This window comes from Loxodonta africana, chromosome 24 (genome assembly GCF_030014295.1).
Source record: "Loxodonta africana isolate mLoxAfr1 chromosome 24, mLoxAfr1.hap2, whole genome shotgun sequence".
NCBI lineage: Eukaryota > Metazoa > Chordata > Mammalia > Proboscidea > Elephantidae > Loxodonta > Loxodonta africana.
In genome coordinates, this window is record NC_087365.1 from 20,510,603 (window position 1) to 20,538,465 (window position 27,863).

General features: G+C 42.6%; 1 protein-coding gene across 2 annotated transcripts; it reads right to left on the minus strand.

The window, feature by feature from the left end:
• Positions 1–6,427: 6,427 nt before the first annotated feature.
• On the minus strand, positions 6,428–23,657 carry LAMP5 (lysosomal associated membrane protein family member 5). 2 transcript variants are annotated; one of them, XM_003411521.3, is made up of 6 exons: positions 23,594–23,657; positions 22,940–23,112; positions 22,425–22,556; positions 22,195–22,300; positions 20,377–20,565; positions 6,428–7,338 (listed from the first exon to the last, which is right to left on the minus strand). In XM_003411521.3, the coding sequence occupies exons 1-6, from the start codon at positions 23,655–23,657 to the stop codon at positions 7,160–7,162; spliced, it is 843 nt and encodes a 280-aa protein (XP_003411569.1). In that variant the 3' UTR covers positions 6,428–7,159. The 2 variants fall into 2 exon arrangements, with proteins under 2 accessions (XP_003411569.1, XP_003411568.1); XM_003411520.3 differs by lacking the exon at positions 22,425–22,556.
• Positions 23,658–27,863: the final 4,206 nt, after the last annotated feature.

The window sequence follows — 27,863 nt, forward strand, 5'->3', positions numbered from 1 at the left end:
TATCACCTTAGTGTGATAATACTTAATTAGTAATACTTAGTATGGGATAATAATACTTAGTAATACTTAGTGTGGTGATACTTAGTTTTCTGTCAACAGACTAAGAGGGAAAAGATTTAGACATAAGTACTTTATTTAGGAATTGACCCCAGGAAGCCCAAGTGGCAAAGTGGAGAAGTGAGACAAAGAAGAGAGAAACCAAAAACAAAACCAAACCCATTGCCATGGAGTTTATTCCAACTCATAGCAACCGTATAGGACAGAGTAGAACTGCCCCATCAGACTTCCAAGGAGCAGTTGGTGTATTAGAACTGCCGACCTTCTTGAACCACTTCCCCACCAGGGCTCCAAAGAAGAGAAAGAAGTCAATAAAATGTGTATTAATGAGCAGGTTACCATAACAGGCAACTGGGGCTTAATCTCATTGGAGACATTCTCAGAGAAACTCCACAATTTTCCTTCTGGAGGTTCCGGGGTATTTGTCCACCATCACTGGGTGAGAATTGCTCCTGGAACATCAACGCACAGAACTTCCGGCTTGCCCTGCATATGGGCAAAAGTTGTTCCCTCTGCCAAAGAATACCCTCTAGGAGAGAGACACAGAAAGCCATTGGCATATACAGAAACAGTTAGCAAATAACCTCTATGAAGGACCAAGGAAACATGAGTGGGACACTGCCATCATCCCCTACATAAAGAGGTCTGGTTAAGATCAAAACTAAGACTTGAAGAAGTCAATGGGATGCTTATTTCTAGATCAAAATATCCTGATTTAAAAGCAAAGGGATTCCTTATCCTGAAATGTTCCTCTAGCCTGGATGTGCACAGGAAAATAGTTGTGTCAGAGGTAACCCTTCTAAGATATAGAAGACTCCTGGACTGTGCCCCCCAGAGAAGGTTTTCCAAGTGAGCATGGTATATTGGGAACATTTCACATTCAAATGTCATTCTGTCTTTCAGTGATCTTATGCAACTTAACCTCTTTCAACCTCAGATTCCTAGCTATAAAGTGAAAAAAAAAAATTTTTTTTTACATTAGTGAGTTGTTCATTCATCCACTCATTCTTTCTTTTTTCATTCAATCACCCAACATCTTTGATATGGTCATTGAGATTAACACACACTGAAGCCATCAAGCTCATGTGGAAAATGCTTTCATAATTATGCCTCATCATTGCCAACATTTCTAAAAACTTAAAGCTAGGAAGGACTTCAAGACTTGGTATGATCTTCCTTACCTCCTTAACTTAGCTAGCCAAGGCCCAGAAGAGTTAGATAATGATAGCACATTATTCATAATACTTGAATGGACCACACACACACACACACATACACACACACGCACACACTCCACGCTAGAACTTCAGTTCCATAAGGACAGGTATTTTTGCCTATTTCACTCACTGATATGTCCCCAACACCTGAAGTAGGGTCTAGAAAGCACATGATCAGAGTTAATAAATACTTATCATTTGTCACAAGAGCCCTTGTGACAGCGGGGCAAGAAGTACCAATCCTTCCCCAGGAGGCAAGCTGGCAGGTCTAGTCATTTTAAATGGGGTTCTTAGCCTAATTTGCACCCTGGACCCTGTTGAATGTCTGAAGCCTGTGGACCCCACCACAGAGAAAACGTTTTTCCCTTCTCAGAAAAATGTTTTTAATTGCATAAAGTGAAATGCATAGGCTTACAAAAGAAATCAATTAAAGCATAGTTATCAGCATGTTTTTACTTCTGTGGTACAATGCAATAGCCAGTTCTTGTGATGGATCTAGTGACGACCATAATTCCAAAGTAATGAGTATACAGGACTTTTGCAGCATCTTCAACAAGTGTTATGTGACATGAAAATATTGGTGATGTCTTTCGGTGACAACAGTAATCACCAGTAGAAAGTCCTGCATATATGACTGCAGTTTGATGCCTGAGTTCATAACTGAAGGAAATTCTACCTTTCACATAAAGTTAGAAATAACTAAAGATGTAATTTTTTCCCATTCAAGCTCATGGATTCCTATTCCTTCCTGCCCCATTCTTACCCCTGAAACTGACAAACCCCCAAGCAATTTACTGGTCTGGAGGAGGCAAGGGTAATCCCTACATAGAAACATAGTCTGAATTCAAAATATACTGGCACAGAAAACTGTGGACACCAGGTTAAAAAGCCCTGCATTAGACCCTTCAGATCTTTCATTCCCCCTTGTTTGGTACGTGTTATGGATTGAATGTGTTCCCCAAAAATATGTCCCGTAAATCCTAACCTCTCTATGCCTGTGGTTATAATCCCATGCAGGAATGATTGCCTTTCCTGAGTCAGGATTAGTACAGGGTGTATTTTGGGTTCATCTCTTTTGAGATATAAAAGAGATTAAATAGTGGAGGAGAGATGGGGTAAGGTAGATGCTAAGACACATGGAGACCTCCAAGAAACCAGGAAATAAGCAGAAGAGCAAGGCTGTTCCCCCAGAGCCGACAGAGAGAGAAAGCCTTCCCTGGAGACAGCACCCTGAATTCAGACTGCTAGCCTCGTAAACTGTGAGAAAATAAGTTTTTGTTTGATAAAGCCGCCTACTTGTGGTATTTCTGTTACAGCAGCACTAGATAACTAAGACAGCAGATAAAATTGAAATACACTTGTTATGTATTGTGCTAGAAATATATCATTAATAATACCTTTTATGGAGCATTTCCAATGTGACAAACACTCTGACCAATTAACATTTAACTTTCTTGATTCCTCAAACAACTTTGCAAGTACAAGGACGTACACAAGATTTTCAGATGAGAAAATAAGCACAGAGAAGCCAACTATTTGGCTAATGTTTCATGTTGGTAAATGATAGGTGAAGCATTTGGGCCTAGAAGTTTTCAGATGTTAGCCTGCATCAGAATCACCTTAGTAAAAACGCAGATTCAAGAGTCTCACCCTAGAGGCATCTGGGGTCTTAAACACTAAAAAGCGGCCATCTAAGATGCATCAATTGGTCTCAATCCACCCGGAGCAAAGGAGAATAAAGAACACAAAAGACACAGGGTAAATATAAGCCCAAGGACAGAAAGGGCCACATAAACCAGAGACTCCACTAGCCTGAGACCGCAAGAACTAGATGGTGCCTGGCTACCACCGATCACTGCCCTGACAGGGAACACAATGGAGAATCCCTGATGGAGCAGGAGAACAGTAGGATGCAGATCTTAAACTCTGGTAAAAAGGCCAGGTATAATGGTCTGACTGAGACCGGAGGGACCCTGACTGTCATGGTCCCTGGACCCTTTGATAGCCCAAGACTGGAACCATTCCCGAAACCAACTCTGCAGACAGGGATTGGCCTGAGTATAAGATAGACAATGATGCTGGTGAGGAGTGAACTCTGTGGCTCAGGTAGACACATAAGATTATGTGGGTGACTGCTGTCTGTTGGTGAGATGAGAGGGACGAGGGGGACAGGAGCTGGTTGAACGGACACAGGGAATACAGGGTGGAGAGGAGGAATGTGCTGTCCCGTTAAGGGGAGAGCACGGTGGGGTGTGTATAACTTTTTGTATGAGAGACTGACCTGATTTGTAAACTTTCCCCTAAAGCACAATAAACAAATTAAAAAAAAAAAAAAAAAGTCAAACAATGCATAGCATTGGGCAAATCTGCTGCAAAGGGTCTCTTGAAAGTGTTGAAAAGCAAAGTTGTCACCTTGAAGACTAAGGTGCGCCTGACCCAAAACATGGTATTTTCAATCGCATCATATGCATGTGAAAGCTGGACAATGAATAAGGAAGACTGAAGAAGAACTGATGCCTTTGAATTGTGGTGTTGGAGAAAAATACTGAATATACCACGAACTGCCAAGAGAACTAACAAATCTATCTTGGAAGAAGTACGAGAAGAATGTTGCTTAGAAGTAAGGATGGTGAGACTGCATCTTACATACTTTGGACATGTTGTCAAGAGGGATCAGTCCCTGGAGAAGGACATCATGCATGGTAAAGCACAGGGTCAGCAGAAAAGAGGAAGACCCTCAACGAGATGGACTGCACAGTGGCCGCAACAGTGGGCTCAAGCATAACAACGATTGTGAGCTGGGCACAAGGCCAGGCAGTGTTTTATTCTGTGGTACATAGGGTGGCTATGAGTTGGAACCGACTCGATGGCACCTAACCAACAAATAGGATGATTCTGACGCAGGCTGCTTCGAATTGCACTTTGAGACACACTGATTTAAAATTGTGTCTTTCTGGCTCAGGTCATTTGGGAGATTGTTCCAGGGAAACATTTGGGCCCAAGACCAGTTTGGGCTACCTCCCCAGGAAAACACCCCGCAATGCAAACGCAGCACCATGCCTCTACCAGGTGCTGCAGGTCAAGCCTCCATCTCTCCTCCCACTCCTCCACTGACAGTTCTCTATCACATTCATGCCTCTTTGCTACTTGCAAGTTGACATCAATAGGAGGAAAGATTGGGCATTTGGCGAGGAGAGAGTGGTTACAGCTCAGGTGTTCAGAGGCCCAGGGTGAAAGTTGAGTCTTCCCTGCCATGGGAGGCAGCTTCACTAGAAGCTATTTCCTGGGTGTGGGGGGAAGGGGGGAATCCTGTAAAGAAACATGCCCAGAATTTAAATCAAACTCCCCTTCCCCTCAAAAGAAGTCTGCGTGTGGTTCATCTGGCCTGGCAGGCAGATCCAGCAACCAGACCCAGCATCCTTTTGTGCCCAGAGGCGGTTATGTTTAAAGACCCAGTAAAAATGAAAAATGACAGTTAATGGGGTAATTGAACATCTGTGGTTTATGTTTGTGTTCTTTCCCCAGCTCTGAGCTTGGAAAGCAAGGCAGACAGACGACCCATTGCCACAGCTGTATTCTGGTCCAAAAGGCAGGGCAGTGGCAATGGACTGAGGCCCAGGGTTGAGTTCAGTCCCTTTGGATACGTGGCCTTCTCCTTGAGCTGGGAGAATGCTGGGCACGGTCATTCCCGGAGGAGATTTCTCCTGCCTTGCACCTGAAGGCCCTCTTTATTTCGTTTACCTGATAATAGAGGTAAAGTCAAGGCTGACAGAAATGTCTAGGTTCAAAAGAACTTAGACTGAGTTTGAGACTCGATTTTAGAACAACTCAATAAAGACGACCTGATGAATGATAATGATGATAATAATAATAGTAATAATTTTTGTACATACTGCATATGATAGGCCAAAAAGTCATCCTTATTTTGAGAATTAAGAAATTTGAATTTCAGCAAAATTTAATTAGCTTAGACACCAGGATGTTTTCCTGTTGAAAAGAGCCAGGGCACTCTTTTTTCTCAGAATGACTCGTTTATGTGTGTAGCTTTTCTTGTCATTCCTTCCTGTGGGCTTAAAGCTATCGAGTTCAAGTTCACCACCCTGTACCCAGCACTGAGTGTGCACTTAGTAGGTGCTCAAAACTATTTGTTGAAAGAATAAATGAATGACGATTCCAAAAGTAACCAGAAGTCCTATGTGGTATGAAAGCAAGTTAAAAAAAACACAAGGAACTTTTCAGAAGTGTGACTCAGGCAGGTTTAAGTTGTTTTTTTTTTTTTTCCCTGAAGGACTTACAGAAAGGAATGGTAACTCACTGTGAAATCCTAGCTACAGCTGAGTGTTCCCATCTCCCCAAATTCTTGGACGGTTTTAAATAAAGAAATGTGAAGGTTTCAAAGCATACATGGGATGCTACAAAATAGCATAGCTTTGTTTGCAGCCCAGGGGGTGACACGATCACAGGTGAATAAAAGTGAAATAAATCATCCTTGGGTTTGTCCACCAGCCCTCTGTCTCCTTTTCCTGGTGCAATACCAATGTTAATGAGGAATTGGGGCTTATTCCTCACTAGTACCACACAGATACTGAAGAGACAACATGTAGGGGAAAGATTGAGGTTGATGGAGCAGTAGACAAACTGGAATAGAACAGCAGCTAGCTGATACTTATCAAGGTTCGCTGAGATAATGAACTTGCAAGGATGAGCCATGTCAGCAGTTGAAACAGACAGATGAACTCATGAGCTGCCTGTCATATAGTGGAGATTGTGTGGGAAGGTAGTGGGGGTTAGAAAGTGAGTGATGTTCAAAATGTGCATTTCTCTAGGAAGTTTCCATAAATTATATTTTAACTCAAATAAACCTCAGTTTAAGCTACCATGTTCAATCCAGCTTTTTAATTCAAAGTGAAATGTCAAACACAAAACCAAGAAGCATCTAGAAGTAATATGAGACCACTCATTCAAGAGGAAACATTATTAGAAGTAAACATATTGGCCAAAATAAATTCATGTGTTTTTACCTGGAAAAGCCAGCTTCCTCCTATTGCTTCCATACCCTTCTGTGTTTTTCCTCTGGCTAAAATGAAAAATCCACCTTAATTATTTCCCCTTCATCCTCTAGATACCAAAGAAATGATTTTAGTTTTGTTTTCTTCTTTCAAGAAAGCAAGCCAAAGGTCAGACAGTAGTGGACTTTAATTCATTTGGAAAAACAAACTCACATGAATTGATTTTTCAGGTCCCCTTACCTGGACCTGACACATTTTGAAGTCCAGATAAGTCTGCATAGTTACATTAAACAGGCTCTTGTGCTGCAGAGTCACTGAGTGCAGAGAGCGGTGAGACATTCCCCAAACAATCACTAGACATGCGGAACGCCAGCCAGAAGCATGGGTCACTCTCGGGGGTCTTGCTGCAGGGAGCGTGAGGCTGTATTGTGTGTGCGCTGACAGGTGTGTAGGGCAAGCCAGCCATGTCCAAGGGAGAAAAGCACCTCCTCTGCCTCTGAACCTACAGGGGTTTCCTCCCCAAAGAAGTGTGTTTTCAATCCCTAAACTCCCAATCCAGATACCCCTCCAAATTGTGTGTGTTGCCCGTTGAAAAGTCAAAGCCCAACCTCCATGAGCATGAAAACTAACTGACTTCCTCCTTCTCCTCCCCCAGCATGGAGAGAAAGCAACTACCATTCATCCCATGAGTCCAAAAGAATCCCCCCATCCCTGGGTTTAAGCACGGATGTAGGCTGAGCAAGCCTCGAATACCCAGGCCTATTTGATTGTAGCTATGTTGGTGTATCCTCATGTACGAGGTGGAAAAGTGCTTTTGTTTGTCTACCTGATCCAGTTGGGGGAAGGAGGGGTTGAGGACTGCTTGCCTAATGGTTCCTAGCCCATGTGCTTGTATTGTGATCGGTCCCTAGGGATCTGCACCTGGTTGGCAGTCATTTTGTGGTGGATGTGGTAAATAACGAGCGTCACAACGATGACCAGACCCAAGATGAGCCCCAAAATCAGGGGCAAGGTCTCCTCCAGCTGCTCCCGCTCATCCACTGGGCATTTATGCTCTGAAATGGAAAAGAAGGAGAAAAGTGGTAAGATCCTGTTGAAATACTCTGAGCTGTAAGTCCTCCTAACAAAACTAAAACGGAAAGAAGATGGAAAGATTTCTAAAGGGGAGATTTACTTTTTGCAGAAATATTTTCTCACTCAACCCCAAGGCTAAGCTCTGTAAAATTTCTGCATAATATAAAATAGAAATGCATCAGTATGAATAGGGCAACATTTAGATATCCGGATTCTTGGCATCTGTGAACCAAATAGTCAGATGATTTCTTTGGATTTTCAGTCTTTCAGCATTAGAAACAAACCACCATTATTTTTATTGTTGATTTAATTTTTTTCTCTTTTTATTAAAGCATAACATACACATGGGGAATTGCTTGCAAATCTACAGCTTTTAAAAAGACTGATAATACCAAGTGTTGGCAACCATTATGGAGCAACTGGAACTCTTCTATAGCACTAGTGTAAAATGGTACAATGACCTCGTGTAACTGTTTGGTAATTTCTAATAAAGGCAAACATACTCACCTACCTTAAAACCCTGCATTCCCTTCCTAGGTATTTACCCAAGAAATATGAAAACATAATAGACACAAAAAGACTTGAACATACATGTTTAAGGTTTATTTATAATGGCCCCAAACTGGAAACAATTAAAATGACCATCATAGTAGAGTTGATAAACAAATTGTGGCATATTCATACAATGGATATTAAAAAAAATTAGTCAATAATAAAAAGGAATGAACTATTGCTCCATGCCACAATATGAGTGAATCTCAAAAACATCATGTTGAGTAAAAATTTCCAGACACAAAACAGTACATATTGTATTATTCCATTTATATGAAGTCCAAAACCAAGTCTACAGTGAAAGAAGTCAGAATAGTGCTTACATGTGGCAAAAGGGGCACAGGGAACTTTTGGGTAGGATGGAAATATTCTGAATCTTGATCTGAATGATGGTTACATGGTTGCAAGCATGTAAAAATGCATGGAGCTGGACACCTAAGTTTTGTGCATTTTAAGGTATGTAAATTATACATCAATTTTTTTTTTAAGTAAGTATAGATTTTACTGAATTTTCACAAATGAACATACCCATGTAACCTGCATCTAGATCAAGAAAAAAACATTACCAGCACCTCAAGAGTTGATTCAATTTATACCCTCCTAAATTTTTTTTTTTTTTTTTTTAAATTCATGATAGTTTACTAGCCCTTGTACCTCCATTTTTAGAAGGAACCAGAAAAACAATTCTTGAGAAACTTTTTGGTGGTCTGAGAGTTTGTAAGGTCCACCAGAATTGCATTTCTAGAAACCAAACCACATTTTCACAGGCTCTTTTGCTTCATGTGGGTAACAGGTGGCCTTTTCCTCAAACTGGAGAAAACAAGTTTTATATATCTCTTCATGAAGACCAACTTTTTTTTAAGGTAAAATGTCCCAGTAAATATTTATTGAGCACCTGCTGTGTGCTAGGCTCCTCCAGGGTCCCTGTTGACACAGCCCCTCCTCTCATCTTGCCTGCAAAATTGCACACAAATACATAGCTTTTTAAAAGCTGTATACTTAACATTCCTGCGTCCTAAGTTAGCATTCAGTCCTAAGCATCAAGAATACTTCATTTAATTCCCATAACAACTTTAATAGGTAAATACTATTTTTACACATAAGGTAGCGGAGAAGAAGCTAAGGCTAAGTAATTTGCCCAGGGATAAATGAACCCGAGAGCTGAACTCAAACAGCTTAACTCAACAGCAAAGTTAGGGCAGCGCTTAGCAGACTGAGCTCTTGGCATCAAGAGGCTACAGAATCACAAGGTGGGGCAGAGAGGTAGGCTACTGGGTTCTGGTTCTTGATCTGTATACTCGTCAAAGAGCTGGGTACTTATTACAGAGGGCGCAAGGGAATTTTGGGGCTATGGCTAGGTTGCTTATCTTGATTGTGGTGATGGCTTCACAGTTGTATACATAGGTCAAAATGTATCAAATTGTACTCTTTAAATATGTGCAGTTTATTATTTGTCAACTATACCTCAATAAAACTTTAAAATAAATAAACATATACATGCATACATCCCCCTACACCTTCAAGAGAAATTTTTTTTAATAAAGAATTTTTAAGATACTTTGGCAAATGGTAGGTAAGTGTTAAGGATCTATTAGCGCTAAACTGAGCCTTTCTCCTTATTCCAACCAGAAGGATTGAAATGAACTAGTAGGCAACAGTTTCTTTTTCCCTACTCGATTTAATTCTAGTGTGTTCCACACTGTCAATATCAGCCTGCAATTCAATACACCCATTTTCCCAGGAAGGAGATTTGCTGGGATCACACAGCATACCAGGAAGAGTGGTGGGTTAAAACTCTGTAGGCAGAGGGTTTTTTTTTTTTTTTTGGCCATGACAACATATCTCCTCTTTAAAGAGACTAATGAGTAGCAATGGGGTCTCCTGAGGCAGGGATTTTGTTAAGAACAGAGGTTATTTGTTTTCTTCATCACAGCACCCTGTTGCTTATGTAATGTTAACATAGCTGTGGGGTTTACTCAATTGCTAGCAGCAACTTCATACATTTCTTACCTACTTAAGAATATATATTGGGTTTTATGTGACTTAGAATGACTATAAAAGTGGGGAGGCTGAATCCTTGCTAAATTATAAAAAGAAAAGATAAATGATTCCCCCACTACCCCCCCCCCCACCACCACCACACACATATACACAAAATAATAAAGACCTGAGAACCTTCTGGACTATAGTCTATGCAGGCTGCTCTTATCTCCCCAGGCTGCTGCTAAAGCAGACCCCAGGCATCTTCGCAACATTGGCCTCCTGACTCCAGCCTCTGCCTCTTCCCTTCTTACTCTCCCTGCCACAGAACCAGTACCTGGATGGTTAGGCCAGCCTGTAAAACCAGTTACCATCTAGCCAATTCCAACTCATGGCGACCCATGTGCGTCGGAGTAGAACTGTGTTTCATGAAGTTTTAATGGGTGATTTTTTTGGAAGTAGATTGCCAAGCCTTTCTTCCAAGGTGGACTTGAACCTCTGCAATCTTTCGGTTAGCAGCCAAGTGAATTAACTGTTTTCACTACCCACAGACTCTCAGACAAGCTTGTTTGATTCCGATTTTAACTCATTCCTTCTTGCTTTGCCTCTGGTTACCCAGGTAACCTACCAGCCAGGAGGCCCCAGTACAGCATACACCTTCTTAGGCAGCATGGGAGATCCTAAAGGAGATCAGAGTTGTGTTGGGAGGCAAGGGCTTCTGTAGCTAAATCATTGGAGAACAAGGCCAAGTGGTATTCTCTGAGACAGTGTGGCCACAAATCCCTGATCAGGTCAGGGTGGAGGGCAGGACAGCCTAGGAAGATTTGGTGAAGAATGGCGATGTAAGTTGTGTCAGGAAGAATCTGGATATTGGCTACCAAGCTACACTGGCCAATTTGTGAAGTCATGTTTTCCTCTTCTTTATACCATTTATCTACCAATGAATAGATGATAAATAGATAGATGACAGATAGATAGATAGATGATAGATAGATAGATAGATAGATAGATAGATAGATAGATAGATAGATAGATAGATCGATAGATAGATAGATGATAGATAGATAGATAGATAGATAGATAGATAGGTAGATAGGTAGATAGATGATAGATAGATAGATGATAGATGGATAGATAGATAGACGATAGATGGATAGATAGATAGATAGATAGATAGATAGATAGATAGATAGATAGATAGATAGATAGATAGATAGATAGATAGATAGATAGATAGATAGAACGAACGAACGAACGAACGAACGAACGAACCAAACCGGTGCTGTTGGGTCAACTCGTACTCATAGCAACCTTATAGGACAGAGTAGAACTACCTCATAGGGTTTCCAAGAAGCAGCTGGCAGATTCGAACTGCCAACCTTTTGGTTAGCAGCCTAGCTGTTAACCACTGCACCACCAGGGCTTCGATAGATAAATAGATAGACAGACAGACAGACAGACAGACAGATAGATAGATATAGATAGATAGACACAGACAGACAGACAGACAGATAGACAGATAGATAGACATAGATAGATAGATGATAGACAGATACATAGATAGATAGACAGACATAGATAGGTAGATAGATAGATGATAGATACATAGATGATAAATAGATAGGATCCACCATGGATCCAGGCTATCACAATAAAAGGAAGCAGATGTAATGGAACACTGTTAGGGAGACAGATAAAAGTGGGTTCAAATCCCAGCTTTGCCTCTTGCCAGCTAAGTAACCTTGGACAAGTCACTTAGCCTACCTAGGCTTCAGTTTCCTGTAAAATAGGGATAACACCTACATCACAGGGTTGTTGTGAGCATCAAACGCAGTAATAAAGAAGGCCATGCACAGTGCCTAGCACACAACAGGGCTTTAGTCATTGTTAGCTGTAAAGATGGAATTCTTGCACATTTTAAGTCTTGTATATAATTCTTTTAAGTCTGGAAGTCTTTGAAGCTTAAGTACCAAAAGTATAATCCTTAAGTGGATAACAATTTGAGTAGAAGGAATAAACATCTTATATCTCATTCTTTAAGAAAGAAGAAACACATGATATATTTTGGCAAAAAAAAAAAATTATATTTGAAATACTATTGATCTTTATTTCTCAAAAAAATTGCTTTTCAATGCCTTAGGGGGAAAGATCCCTGAACTAAATACATTGTAGTAAAGAAGGGGCAACATCAAAGCAAGGAAATATCAAAAATGATCATGAGGAATACTGAATCCCCATCCTCACCCACCCTCAACCACTGTGTGGTCAAATAAACGGGAATTCCCCAGTCCATGATCCCTTGCCCACAATCCCTTTGTCCACAAAGCTTTGAAAACCAACAATACTCTGTAGTACATGTGGGACAGCAAAGCCTGACTTGAACTAATGTCAAGCTCCTTGTAGCCCCCGTGTTTAGCATGAAAAGCCTTGGGTTCACTGCAGGAAACAGACATGTTAATATATTTGTTTACAAAAAGGGGCTGTCCTGACTCTTCTGGGTCTTATACATACACGTACCACGCACTATATTATCTTCCTAGACTCTGAAATATTCTAAATTCTAAAACACATCTAGCTTCAAGGGTTTTAGTCAACGGATTGTAAACCCAGAGAATAAGGACAAGCTATCCCTTTCCAGGCTTAAGCCAGTGCCTTCAAACTCTGTGATCCACAGGAAAAGAAATACATACTTTACATTACAACTTAGAACACAGGTAACACACACGCACACAAACAAAACTAAAACGAACGTTTGACAGAACACTAGTTATCCTTATTTTGTGCATCTAAGAATTTATTTGATTCCTTTTCATTTAAAACTACACTTACCAAGATCCACTAAAGCAGTGGTTATCTTTTTTTGTGCCATGGACCCCTTTAGCAGTCTGGTGAAACCTATGAATTCTCAGAATAATGTTTATAAATACATTAAAAAATAAATAAAACACATAGAATTACAAAGGAACTGATTATACTGAAATTCAACTATTAAAATATTTTTAAATAATTTAGATACAGCAATATATATTCTTCTGTATCAGTATGCATGCTGTGATTGCCAAGTAATGATAACTATGAAAGTTATTTTGAAAGATCTACAAAAACTCTAATGTGACATGAAAATAACTATTATTGTTTTTTGTGAGAAGGTCACATATACTGCTACCACTACTGTGATTTGCTACTTGCATTTATAATTACAGAAAATACTAAATTTTAATTAGACGTTCGTGAAAATAAAGATGAAAAATATGTCCATTGAAATTTGTTGTTGTTGTTGTGTGTCATTGAGACAGTTCCGGCTCATGGCAAACCTATATGACAGTAGAAGTGCTCCACAGCGTTTCCTAGGCTGTAATCTTTATGAGAGCCAATCACCAGGTCTTTCCTCCCCCTGGGGAGCTGCTGGATAGGTTTGAACTGCAAACCTTTCAGTTAATAACCAAGCACTTCAACATTGCACCACCAGGACCCCTTCCATTGAAGTTTATGAACCCTGAGTTCTATATGCAAACACTATGGACCCCAGTGTTAAAATCCTGTGCAATAAACTGATTTCATAACCCAGAGATTAGAAACAAGGAAGGCCCTAGATCTCTCCTAGGGAAATGCGCTGGGTGAAGGAGGAGAGTGGCCCTTGGCTAAGCCCAGGCCACATCCATCTTTCGATGCTCCAAGACCCCTGATTCCCTGTCCACCTCCACAGGATTTGGGGCCCTCATGACTCAGCCCTGGCTGGGCTGAGCATCCTAGAGTACACAAAATAAGGGCCCGGGGTAGGTGGCCCATAGCTGGAAAAGGTAAAAACCAGTCTAGCCACTAGAAATAACCAAATGAAGACAAATCAGACAAGAAAGGAGTCATCCGTTATCAGCTGTGGGTTGCCAGCTAAGGAGCGCTCAACCATAAACCCATGTGCTCCCATTAAAATCATGATTTATTTTAGGTTCTGGTTGCTAGACATGCGTTGTGTTTTATTTTGTTTGATGACCATGGCATTTTAAAGTTGTATTTATGCCTGGAGACAAACTACATGAGTTCTTCACTGTACCCCAAAGGAACATGGGCGATGGGCCAAGAGGCAGACTCTCTGCTTTCTAGAGCTCTTCTAAAGCCTCAGACTGTTCTTGTTTGAGGGGAAGGACAAGTCTTTTCCTGGCTGCACTTCCCTCTGCTGTCAGACAGGGCAGGCTAGAGAGAGGGGCTTGACCCTTTTCCATATTTTCTCTGGGCTAGTTCTGGAGTTCTGTAACCTCAACAAAATGCATTTTGCATGTTAAGGAGCTGTTAAGATTGTTAAGCTGTATGGACTTTGGAGACCTTCGGCTGGAGACAAGGAGATACTCCCATCAAGATGTAAGCATTAGAAGTGAAAAGATAAGTGATTATGGATTGATGCCCATCATGTACCAGGAAAATGACACATCCCTTGTCCACACTCTTTCCCACTTACTAGACTGTAAGCTCCACAAGGGCAGGGAAAATGCAATATTTCTCAGTGCCTCCATGTAACAGACATGGACAATGTCCCATCCTATCCTCTTGGCATTCATCATTTCCACGCATTCCAATGGGTTTTGAAAGTAAGCTCTTGCCACTCTGCAAGGCAAGCCACAAGTCCCAGAGCAGCCACCAATGACGGGTGGGAGTTGGTGGATAAATACCCTAGCTCCCTTGCCCTTTAGGTGGAGAACTCTGAGGCGTGCCCTACACTCTGTCCTAGGTGCCCACAATGGTAACCTGCTCATTAATATACCTGTACTGGCTTCCTTCCCTTTCGTATCTCAATTTCCTACTCCTCTACCAGTACTTTCTACAAAAAAAAAAGAAAAAAAAACCATTGCCGCCGAGTTGATTCCGACTTATAGCAACACTATAGGTCAGAGTAGAACTGCCCCAAGTTTCCAAGGAGAGCCTGGTGGATTTGAACTGCCGACATTTTGGTTAGCAGCTGTAGCACTTAACCACTACGCCACCAGGGTTTCCTACTTTCTAGAATCATCTCCTAAATAAACAACTTACTCCATACTTACATAGGGTTGGCTTTTGGAGGATCCCAACCTAAGACACTAGGGCAGTAGAAGTCTAAGTCATAGGAGTCTATGACTGGTTAGCTCTGTGGCCCTACATGGGCACCATAGCTGAGCCTTCAATATGGTCTTATTGATATTAATAATGGGATTATCTCCCTTTGGATGGCACTCAGGAGGCCCTAAGGAGAAATATCCAGGGTGCCACGTTCCTTGATCGGAGGTGCCAAGTAAATCACAGGTCTCTACAACACTCTGAATCAGAGCGTTTGTGACATGTCCTGCGTTTGTGACAGCAGTTTGCCATAAGGCACTCTAGTAGGTGCTTGGTGTAGAGAGACAGTGAGGTATGTCAGAACCAAAAACCCAAGCCCACTGCTATCGATTTGATTCCAACTCATAGCGACCCTATAGGACAGTAAAACTGCCCCATAGAGTTTCCAAAGCCATAACCTGTATTAAAGCAGACTGCTGTATCTTCCTCCCACTGAGCGGCTGGTGAGTTTGAACCGCCAACATTTAGGTAAGCAGCTGAGCACTTTAACCACTGTGCCACCAGGGCTCCTTAAGACACGTCCACTTCCACTAAAACACTTTTTTTTTTCCCTACAGATCTGGGTAACACAGATCAGGGGTCATCTCTCAATCACGCTCATGCTGTTACAAGCAATCACAAAAAATATCTGAATTCAGGATAGCTTACAAACTCCCTAAAGGTGTTCTATTGCATTCATATATTTATCATAATTACTCAGCAGGAGCACTGAGGCCCTGAGTGGGCTCAGAGCCCTGGATCTGATACCACACCCAAAAGCAGGTTCTCTTCGTGGCCCTGCAGGCCTAGGAAGGAAGCCCTTACCAAGTAACTCTACCTCTCTGAGCTTCAGTTTCTCCATTATATATTGGCGATTTCAGTACCTTTCCAACAGTTTTGGGTTTTTTTTCCCCCTAAGAATTAAAAAGGGACCTGCCTGTATATAGTGTTTTTTAAATGACTGTTAAGTTTTTAGGTGTTAAACATGAATCTTTAACAAAGGGGAACAGAAGCAGCCTTTGGGTTTCATTATGTTTCTTCTATCATTAAATATTAAAAGAAACAAAACAAAACCCAAACCCATTGTCACTGAGTAGATTCAGACTCACAGCAACCCTGTAGGACAGAGTAGAACTGCCCCATAGGGTTTCCAGGGAGTGGCTGGTGGATTCGAACTGCTGACTTTTTGGTTAGCAGCCAAATGCTCAACCACTGTGCACCAGGGCCCCTTATACATAAAACTTTCTTTCAATTCAAGCCATTACAATACCCAGGCTGGTTTGTGCCTTCCTGGTGACCTGTCCCCCATCCTGTCACAGCCTGAAATCTCCGGGGGCCTGATAAGCAGAAGGCTATGAATTGATTGTGGAAGGACAGGTCAATCAAACCGCAGCTAAGATGCATGGGGTGCCTTGAACATGCAGCATCACCTAGAGCTTGCTGTAAATCCAGCATCTTGTCCCCACCCCCCAGACTCACTGAACCAGACTCCACTCATTAGTAAGATCGAGGTAATTCCTGTGCGTGCTACAGCTGAACAGAAGCTTGGCGAAGAGGCTTTTGTTTCGGGGTCAATAGAAGCCAAGTTCAATGCACTAAAGGGACTTGTGTGATGAAGACATTAACCCTGATTTGGGCTGCTCTTGGCCCCTGTGAGTATGCACTCGCCCATTTCACTAACCTTTCCTTGCTTTTCTCATGCTGTGGTTGTTAGCTGCCACTGAGTCGGTCCCCAACTCAAGATGAGCCATGCACTGCCCAGTCTTGCACCGTCCCTATATTTGTTTGCAGATTGGACTTTTGTGGCTCATAGGATTTTCACCGGCTAGTTTTTGGAAGTAGATCACTAGGTCTTTGTTCCTAGTCTGTCTTGGTTGGAAGCTCCGCTGAAACCTGTTCAGCATCATAGTAACACGAAAGCCTCCACTGACAGGTGGTAGCTGAGCTTGAGGTGCCTTGGTCAGGAATCAAACCCAGGTCTCCTGCATGGAAGGCAAGAATTCTACTAGAGAACCATCAATGCCTCACTGATTTTCTCATAGAGCCTTTTCTCATACAGCCTCATAGAATTTGAAACTGCGGACTGCCAGGTATGACACCCTTACCTAGGGAACAGGCTGTTTATAGGAAATCCTTAAGCTTGTGGTTCTTGCTAGACAACGGCCACTGTCCAAACACACATGGGCACATGACAGAACACATGTACAAACCACCGCAGTGGACCCCTGATGTATGGGTGTGCTATACTCACAACCCTCTAAGCTTCCACTCTGGGGAATGGGGATCCAGGGCAGGGTTCTGGAAAGGCATCCCAAGGGGAAGCTTTTAGATTCTACCAAGACAAATAAAAGCATTTCTTACAAAACACAGTAGGGGGCAGATGCTGAGAGGCACAGGCAGAAGAAGCCAAGAACAAAAGCGCCCCTGCCACACAAAGGCACATAGATCCAGTGAGTGACTCTGAATGAGGCTGGGCTCCACCCCAGGAGTGTCAGGGTTTATCCTGGCTTTTTTTTTTTTTTTTTTTTATCCCTAGGACACCACACAGGAGGAGACATCCTAATTATCACCCAGAAAAGCCTGGTGAGACAAATGCAATTTGCTTGTGCTTAATATATTGGAGGTGTCATGCCATGCTTACACTCTCTCCAAGTCTACCCAGCAATCTCTCCCACCTCGGATCTTAAAATTGATACAATCTGGTTTTCATACAAAAGATGTAACTACAGTCCACGCGCTAAATTTCACTGACTTTTAGGAAAGTGGTCCTGGCTCTTATTCTGTATTTATTACTTTTATTTTGGACACAATGCTAACCATTTATGCCATCTGATTTCTCAGTCCATAGATGAATACAGGAAGTCCTCAACTTACGACACATTCAAGTTACAACGAACACAATCATCTTTTTTTTATATACATCTTATTGTTAGTAATATGTATGACACAGAATGTTTCAGTATGTAATCTGCTGATGTTCTCATTCTCAGATGTTCACTTACAGATGTACAAAGATTGGATTTATAAGAATGCTGATATTAAAGGGAAATAATATCGAAAACTAAAAAAAAGAGGTATTCAACTTACGTCAGAACTAACTTAAAACGGAGTCATCTAACGGAACCCTGTTGTAAGCCAGGACTACCTGAATAAGCAACAACGTGGAAATGGGCCAGGGAGGGCTGCAGGGAGGGTTGTGGTAATGAATTAGTGAAAGCAGTAATTATAGCAGCAGTAGTGCCAAGAAGTAACAAATTTCCTCATAATAGCTGACCAGCAAAAAAAACAAAAAAGTCATTTAAAACTATTAAGAAAAAAATCCTGCCTTCAAGTTGATTCTGACTCATGACAACTCCATGTGTGTCCCAGTAGGACTCTGCTCCATATGGTTTCCACTGGCCGATTTTTCAGTCACCAGGCCTTTATTCTGAGGCATTTCTGGGTAGACTCAAACTTTCAATCTTTTAGTTAGCAGCCAAGTGTGGTAAACATTTGCGCTATCCAGAGACTCTAAAGATGACTAAATGCACCCACTTAAACCTAAAAACAAGTATGGTAGAAACCCTGGGGACTGCTGATATACAGTCCAATATTTTCATAATGAATCCCTGCCCAATAATCATTCTAAGTCAAATTATACTTAATTACATTTACTATTTCCAGTTTAAGAAAGACACTGTTACAATTTATAAATACTTCGAGTCATTTTGTTTTGTCTTGTTTCGATTTTACGGTCTTGACACTTAAGAGTTTAGTTTCAGTTTTGTAGAAAATTAATTAAAATGGAATAGCCCATCCTTCCAAGAGAACAGGTAAGTGTGGCATTGCTTTACCATTTTATAAAAGCTGAATTCCTTGAAAAAATGATCGTGTATGACACAGCTGAGGATTCCCTGACATCCTGAGCATTGGAATAGTTGCATTCACCTGGGGCGGCGGGGGGGAGTCCCTGGGAGTGCTCAACTGTAAGCAATTTGAACTCACCCAGAGGATCCTCAGAAGACCTTTCTGCTTTCGAAAGGTCATAACCTTGAAAACCCGATGGAGCTGTTCCACTCTGCACACAGGGGGTTGCCATGAGTCAGAACTGACTCCACAAGAACTAACAACACGATTCATTCGGGGATCCCTAGCCCAAAGGAAATAAAATAAAGCAGTTGCCACCAAGTCAGCTCTTACTCATGGCAACCCCATGTGTGCACAATAGAACTGCTCCACTGTTTTTTAGAAGATCGCCAAGCTTTTCTTTCAGCCAAAAGGAAAGCAACATAAAACAATCAGAATCCTCCCCCCACCCCATTTCATACTCCTGAGGAAAACACTGTATCCAACTGTCTTTAACAACTTACCCCAAATGAGATAGAGAACAAATAGAAAACTTACCCACCCCTCCCCCTTGCCCAAAGCAAATTGTTAGTAGATTTGGACGAATTGTATAAACGTGGACTCCCTCAAACCCTACCTATGCTGGAGTGCCAAGAACCGAGGGAATGTGGACGGCCTGGATCTGTCCCAGCTGTAGCCCACCCCATTCCCTTTCAGGGCTAGCACAGACTAAGAAGACGCCTTCCTCCAGCAGAAGCCACAGGGGGTAAAAGACTCAGTCATCAGGGGTCCTTCTCTTCCTGGAGCCTCTGAGGTGTCCCTCCGCATGAAGGTGAGCGCTGGATGGAGGCAGACCCTGGTGTCTCTCTCTGTCACCTGCACATCCCTCCCCCCATAGCACTCTGGCCACACAAAAACAGACTTGCAGTGTTAGAATCTACATCTGGGAGTGTTTGACAGAACATGGAGAAACTGAGGCCCAGAGGATGAAAGGCCCTTCTCCAAACGTGACAGTTAAAGTGATAGCTCCTCCTAGTTGTGTGCGTGGGGGGAGGGGGCACGGGAAACAGTATAAGTAAGACGAAGTGATTGTCTTGGCTCTCTAGATAACTAACAACTTGGGATGTTTGGCTGCTTTCTCCTTGACAAATTTGCATCAGAACCGTGGTTTTTGCAAAGGTGACTTTCTTACTTCTCTCCCTAAGAGGTTTATCTTGGCAAAGGAAAGAAGAAGGAAGGGAAGGAAGTAAAGGAAGAACAGAGGGAAAAATAAAGAAAGGAAGAATGGGAAGGAGGGAGGAAAGAAAGGAGAGAATAAAAGAAGGAAAGGAAGAAAGGGAGGGAGAAGAGAAAGGTAGAGAGACGAAAAGGCAAGAGAGAGGAAAAGAGAGAGAAGAAGAACCTAAGTGAAGGAAGAAGGGAGAGGAGGAGGAAGGAAGAAAGAGGCACCGATGAAAAAAGATACAATTCAGTTTTTGGTCTTTGGAAAATGTTACAGCAGGAAGCAGTGTCATCTCAGCAGAGGGAAAATTCAAGTGGGGCTCTGGCAGGTCCCCTTCCCCCATTCACCCTGAAGTCAGCCACCTCCCCCCCCTTACCTTCACTGAAGACAAAATCTGAGATGATGTCAAAAGGCTGGATGTGGACCGCAGACAGGATCATGGTGACCGTCTTCTGTGGGTCGCTGGAGTCCAGCGAAATGGTCTGCTGGGCTTGACACTCGTAGGACCTCCCAACTGGGGTGACCAAGGCAGAGAGGTGGTGCGAGTTGGCCGTGTGCTTCCCAGCTGTAGCGAAGGCCAGAGCCAGGGTTAGAGCCCAGGCTCCTGAGAAGCCCAGCTGCTCTTCACCCACCCCTTGTGCCAGGAGGATGGCTCTTGTTCCTCATGTCCAGGCCCCACTCCTGGCCTCTGTGCTGCCTTGCTGGGTCCAGGGATCTGCAAACCCAGGTGGGGATGAAGGAAAACACACCCTCTCTCTCCTGAGCAGGGGCTTTTCAAATGTGAAATTTGAACTTCTTCTTGGAGATGAAAAACAAACAAAAAAAAACCCATTGCCTTTGAGTCAATTCCGACTCATTTCAGAGATGAATGATACTAAAAACCCAGCCTTCATTTATTTATTTTACTATCCAAAACCTAACAGTGGAGACCCCAAAGACACAGAAAGAACAATGACCTTTTTTCCACATTTCTTTCTGGTCCCACCAAAAAAAAAAAAAATTTTTTTTTTTTCCTCAACAAAGCAGGGCTGCTGGCTGGGGCCCTGGGGAATGCTCTTGCACCCAGACAGCCTTTTTGGATAGAGCTGCTGTGAGTAGATTGGACTTGATGGCACACAACAGCAAGGGTAGCCTCCTTTTCTGGCTTAAGTTTGGCTTCTTTTTCTAACTTAAATGGAGAAATGCTTGAATATGAATTTTGATGAAAAATGTTCTTTCTTCTGTGGTGACAAACAGGGGTAAAAAAGGGAAAGCTGACCCATTTTTTAAAAACCAAAACCCCTCGCCATCCAGTCGGTTCCGACTCATAATGATGGTTGCACAGCACTGTGTGACTAACGTCACTGTATTACACACTCGAAAATAGTTACAATGGCAAGTTTTATGTGTGTGCATTTTGCCACAATAAAAAAGTGTTCAATAAAAGTCTTTTTCCAACTCAGATATCTGGGTGGTCTAGGAGCTCATTATGGGTGGATTAGACAATTTATAAAGAAAAATAAATTTAAATGCGGTCTTTGATGGTGCCTGCAGCTAGAAAACAACGAGCATTGTTATTTGGAGGATGGCTGTTCCTCTTGCCACAATATTTTCAGAGGATGTGGGTGAGTTGTTGGAGTGATGGGCTGGAAGTGTAGTAAATACAGACAAGAGGCAGAATCCTCTCTGGGGTGGCTGCAGTTGATGCCTGAGACACAATGCCAGGCACAAAAAGATGCCATGCGCAAAAAGATGCCATGTCCATCATAACCCCATCTACATAGAAAGTCGCACTCCCCCTTGCAGTTTTAGCACTTGAGAAGAAAACCTGGAGCACGGAAGACAATAAAAATACAGCTTCGCCTTTCTCTGTGCTCCTTTAAAGGGCAAATCTTAAGTAGCCCTCCTGAAGCAGCCAGCGGAGGCCAGGCCCTCAAGGAACATCTCATTCAGGGCCAAGCCACAGGGGACGCGCTGGTCCTCGGGCCCTCGGGGTTTAGAGTGCATCTACAAGACCGGAGACTGAGGGGACGCACAGCTCTCCAGCCTCTTCCTCCACCTAGGGCAAGCCAGGGCCAGACTTGGCCTGGGGGCGTACAGCAGGGAAAGGTTTCCAAAACTCAAATCCAGGAAGAATTTGGCCTCCACACCCGCGCTCCCTGCTGTGTCCGCGTTCTCCCAGGCTCCCTCCCCAGCCCTGCCCGCCTCTACTCACGACTGACTGCGTCTTTAAAATGGGTCTTCTCAGAGGAGTCGTAGACGAACTGCACCTTGCTCAGCCTCCACGTCGCCTCCGGTCCCTTGGACGTGTTGTGGCTTTCCTAACGAGAGGAGGAGGTGCGCGTCAGTCGCCCCGCGCCTTCTCAGTCCTGAAATCTAGTGGCCGTCCCTGCAGGCACCCACCCGGAGTCTGCTCCACCTCTGCGTATCGCGCCCGGGAGTTACCTTCACAAAGAGCATTTTGAGTGCGTACGCACGATCCACCCAGAACACCTGCAGCTCCGACTCGTTGTGGCCACAGCGGCCCTTCACTTCAGCCCCGCGGGTCAACGCGATGTCAGCCTGCTCGGTGATCAGCTGGGAACACAGACGCCCCGCACCCCCTCAGCGCGCCAGGCCCCCAGAGGCTGGAAAGGGAGGCGCGTCCAAACTCCAGGCTGCACGCTTGGGTGCTCCTTTGCGCGAGCGCGCGCTCCCAGGTCCGGGAACATGCGGTTAGATTCTCTACGTGCAGACAGGGGCGTTAGGGAAGCAGAGAGAGGGGATTTACTTTCAAAGCAGGCAGAGCGAGCAGAAGGCGTTACAAGCCCGAACCCCCATGCAGCATTCGGGAGCAGCCTGCAGGGGCGCGTGAAGAGGGAAAGGCTGGCGACCCAGTCTTCTCAGGGCCTTAAAGGAAGATGCCTTTCGCCCCTGGTGCCCTAGGAGCAAGCTGGGCTGGGGGTTGGGGAGTTCCTTACATCGACATAATTGGTGGCCCACACATCATAAGGTACAATAAATTTGGCTGCAAACTCTGCCATGAGACACGTCGTCCCATTTTCCCGCACCACAAATATATCTTTTTCAGGGTTAGCGGAAAGGCCTGAGAGATTTTCCACTTCTTGTTCTGCCATGATTTGAGCCACTGCGTCTGCGGAAGAAGCAAACAAACAAATCCTACCAGCAAGCCCACGCGTCTAGAGAGCAAGAGTGCTGAGACCGTGTTTTGCGGGGAAGTTCCCCGCCGGCTGCTGTGCGCTCTGCCAGCCATTTCTCTAGCCTGGCGCCAACAAACTCAGCTCTGTCGTTGTTAAGTTATAAGTAAAATAATTAAAAAAAAATGTAAAAGCCTTGCTTATTTGTAAACCACCTGGTCTTTTTCTACGTCTTGAACTTCTACACCAAATTTAGTTGCCAATACCCCAACCCCACCGCCTGGCGCCCTGTGTGGGAGATGCCATACAGGTGTGTGGCTCTGGGGAACTTCCTGACACTGGAGGGAAAGCAACACCCCCCTCTCCCCGTGGATATACCTGGGCCACATTTTGATCCTAAACTACTGGCTTTAATCTGCCGATTCTTTCTCTGCAAAAAGGACATCCCACCCTCCCAGTCGCAGAAACACTACTCACGGAACAGCATCAGGAGAACTCGAAGTCTGTTGACGCTGGGAACAGCCCTCGCTCGGAGATCCATGCTCGCGGTGCAGCGAACGAGGCCTGATGTGCTGCTGCGGAGGCCGTCGGAGAGGGAATCCCTCTAAGTCGCCGCTGGAGCCGGCCGGGGTGAGAGAAGGGAGGGGGCGGAGAGGGAGGTGGGAGGACGCGCGTGTGCGGTGCGCGCTGCCGATGACTCAGTGTTGGGTGCTGCACCGGCCGATGCACGTTGAGCTCGAGTCAGCTCACTGCAGAGGCATCGACCGCGCGGTGAGGTGAAGGGAGCTGTCCACGGCCGTGCGTGCTGAAAGAAACTCGGTTGGGTTGCGGGAGTGGTTGTAGCTTGGCTTGTGTCGGGGGCCAATGGGGCTTTAAAGGGCTGCAATTCTCCCTGGGTCTGTTTCGTGTTCTGCAGTTGCATCCGCAAAGATGAGTCTGCCCTGAGAAACTTAATAGCAGCCTCAGACTTATTCAGTGTTCCTACCAAGTACAGAGTTATAACGTGCTGTAGACATCACATCCCTGGAGTCCTTCCTGTCTTCTGAAAATGTATCTGATTCCTGAAAGAACACGGTAGAGCACAAATCAAATCGTTGCTGCTTTGGGGGAAGGAAGGGTAGGCAGGAATCGAGAAGGAAAATGCTATGGCAACAGTTTCCTCTGCGTTTGGAGGCATCTCCTTCTCTCCCCTGCTCTCACTGAGCTCACTGGTTTGAAGTTACATTGACGCCTCCTCAAACGGAGCCTTCAGACACTGCAGTATGTCCAGTTGGGCTTATTTTGTTGTGGGTCCTGCTCTCCGATTGCATGAGTACTCTGAATTCTGGGGTCACCTACCCTCACTCATTATATTGTGACCACTCTGTCAAGTGGGATATAAGTGAACCCAAGGTTTGTGAAGGTTACCTGGGGCCTGTGAGGACAGGGATTTAAAAAGAATGGCCTAAGTAATGTCACGTAGTTATGTAAAACGCAAATGCATACTGATATCACTTTAAAATCTCTAGTGGGAAGGAAAAACAAATACTACTGGGCTAATTTCTATGTTTACATTTTAATTAGCATGCTTTTAAAAAATTTTTACTCTGTACATTAGAACACAGCTCTTTCAGCAACAAACATGCTGTTCTCATCAAATGTAGGGATGTCCAAATATTTCATTTTTTAGAGGATACATCATTAGGTGAATAAATAATTGTTGCATCAGTGATACAATGTCAGAAAACAAACAATTTTATATTCAGGGGCAAATTGCCAAGTACTTTCACATGCATTCTTTAATTTGATACTCCCCACAACTTCAGAAAATAGGCAGGAAGATATACCCTATTGGGGTTGGACATCCCCCAAAACTGAGGCTCAAAAAAATGGAATGACCTTCCCAAATGTCATAATGTTGGCTAGAATTAAAATAGAAAAATCACATGCCTTAACTTCATCTTTATTTTTCTTTACATAATACTTTGATTTCAAAATATACCGTATTTTAACTTCAGTAAGAAATCTTTATTCAATGACCAAATAACAAGCTGAAACCTTAAAATCTCTATCACTAATTCACATTACTGAAATGTATAAAACGCTGTTTTAAGCATAATTGTTTTCTGACATAATATTTGCTGCAAAGTTCCTATATAATTTTTTGCCTTAAAACCTATTCCTGTATCAATAATTAGAATCATAGCAATTAGAATTATGAAGTAGCACTTAAATGGCTACTATACATTTTACAGCTGTACTTTTGTATCTATATTTCAATATTTTATCCAAACATTTCCCAAGAAATTTACATAGATTATACATAGAACAAAAGAGGCAGAATTGTGACTGATATAAAGTCAATTATTATCATTTGAGAGTATAAGTTGTAAAATTATATGCCTTACATTTGTAATATTAGCAATTATTAGGTATTTATTTTCCTGTTGGTACTGTACAAAATAGAAAACCATGAGACATGTGTAATGAAGCATTCTCTTTCTCTTTCTTTCCAGTACTTTAATGAGGAAAGAAAAGGCTATATATACTTCAGTCCAGGATTCACTATTACTTTTGTGACCTTGTGCAGATTTTAGTTTTCTTGCTTACATAATTGAGATAATAGCTCGCAGAGTGCTGGGTAGGCCAAGGGAATCAATGAATACGAAAGCATGAAAAAGCCAACATAAATTAATTTATTCCACAAATATTAAGTAAATACCTTAATAACTAAATATTTGTACTATGCCGGTGCTTTGGACACCAAAAAATAAAGTATCTTTATACAAGTATTGGGAGGTACCTGTAAAAGATTATACAGTTTCTCTTGTGATATGTTACTGCAGATATTCCTACCTTGTGAGGTGTTAAAAGATCAGCATAATTAATTCGGTTATCTATTTTAATAATGAAAGATTACCACTGAAGTAGCACTGGTCATTCGTTTATGATCTTGTTAAACCAATTTATAAATCAGAAGACGGTATCTTTGAAAACTGTTTCTTTCCATACAATATAAATTATCTCTTTGTTCACACCAGAGCGTATGTGAGTGGAAGACAAAAGGAAGCAATTTTAACCCTTTCTTCCTTTTTAACACATAGTCAACTTAGTACTTTTATTTTTTGGCATTTAACTTAAAGTTTACGAATACTCATTAATTTATTCATCATATCCCCAGTGATTTTTCATGTTGCAATAAGGGTTGGGTCATTTTATCTACAACTTTCACCTACATTAATTAAACAACTTTCTAATCATCCTGAAAAAATTATTTTTAGTTATTTAACATAACCAAAGACGTGACAAAGGAGCACAATTTACCACTAAGTCATATTTTTTAAGATATTAGCAAAGTTTTCTAGAATTTGATCCATTCTTCATTTTTCAAGTAGGGCAGAAAGATGGAGAAACTGGATCATGGCTGTGTAAATTTTCATCCTTCCTATAGGTGGTCGGAAACCTTGGTGGCATAGTGGTTAAGACCTATAGCTGCTAACCAAAAGGCCAGCAGTTCAAATCCTCCAGACCCTCCTTGAAAACCCTATGCAGCAGTTCTACTCTGTCCTGTAAGGTGTCAGTGAGTCAGAATCGACTCAATGGCAATCAGTTTTGCAGGTGGTCAGTCCTAAATGTCAGGGGTAGGTATGACCCACGCAGGCTAGCTTTGGGATCTTTTCTATATCCCTCAACGGATTCTCTTCAATTCATGGTTTTGTTTCTTGAATTAGCCTTTTTGAGTCTTACACCATTGGCTGGTTGGAGTTTTAAAAAGTAGAGGAAAAGGTCTCTACGGGTATAGGGTTTCCAGTTTGGATTGAGGGAAAATAACATATATGAAGATGTGGGATTGCTTAGCACAGTGTGGCCACAGCTATTCAGGAAATCAAAGTAAGGCAACTATTCCAGGTGAGTGGAACTGACCAAAGAAGTCCTCTTGGAGAAGCTGGGTCTTGAAAGAGGTGATCAAATTGACCTGGGGTGGAAGAATAGGAAGGACAATGCAGATGGAAGAAAGTATCTATCGAACAGGAGAGTCAATGCAAAATTGTAACTCTTCGTCCTCCCATGGCCATCAATTTGCTGTGAAGAAGAAACTAGGCCAAAAATATCAATGCTTTATGTATTACATAATCCCTATTTGATTTCTTTATTTATTTGACATTTTACCCACACCCGTAATGACATATGCAAAAGCTGCCCCAACTAAAGTTAAACTTTTCTTGTTTTTATGTGCATCTCTTCAGACTTGATTGCAGAAGCAAATGGCTTGATTTGTAGAATCAAGAAACAGCATTATGAAAATCAGCAAACAATGCTAATTAGAAAAATACATTGATGACATATTTTTAAAGGAAAAGACCGGGCTTTGTTGCAGCTGGAATTTAGTTTATGGAGGTCTCAGTCCACCTTACAATGACATGTAAAATGTACTCTCACTCTGCTGTCCCCACCCTACAGATGCCACTAAGATACCAAATCTCTCATCCCCCTTCCCCCCCACACACAAAAAACAGACAATGAAAGGACTGTGAGCACAGAAACTAGGATAATTTAACTAAACTGGACAAAAGGCACACAACAGTTAAGTTAAGCTAGGAATTACTACTCACCATAACCTTTTTGTTGTGTTCGGATTAACATTGGATAATTATTTAATTTAATTGGACCACTGGCTTTGAATATCTTTGAAACCCTGGGGTAGAAACCCTTTGTAGTAGAAATGGAAAAACATAGTTGTACACAAGAATATTTTGTGCATAAATTC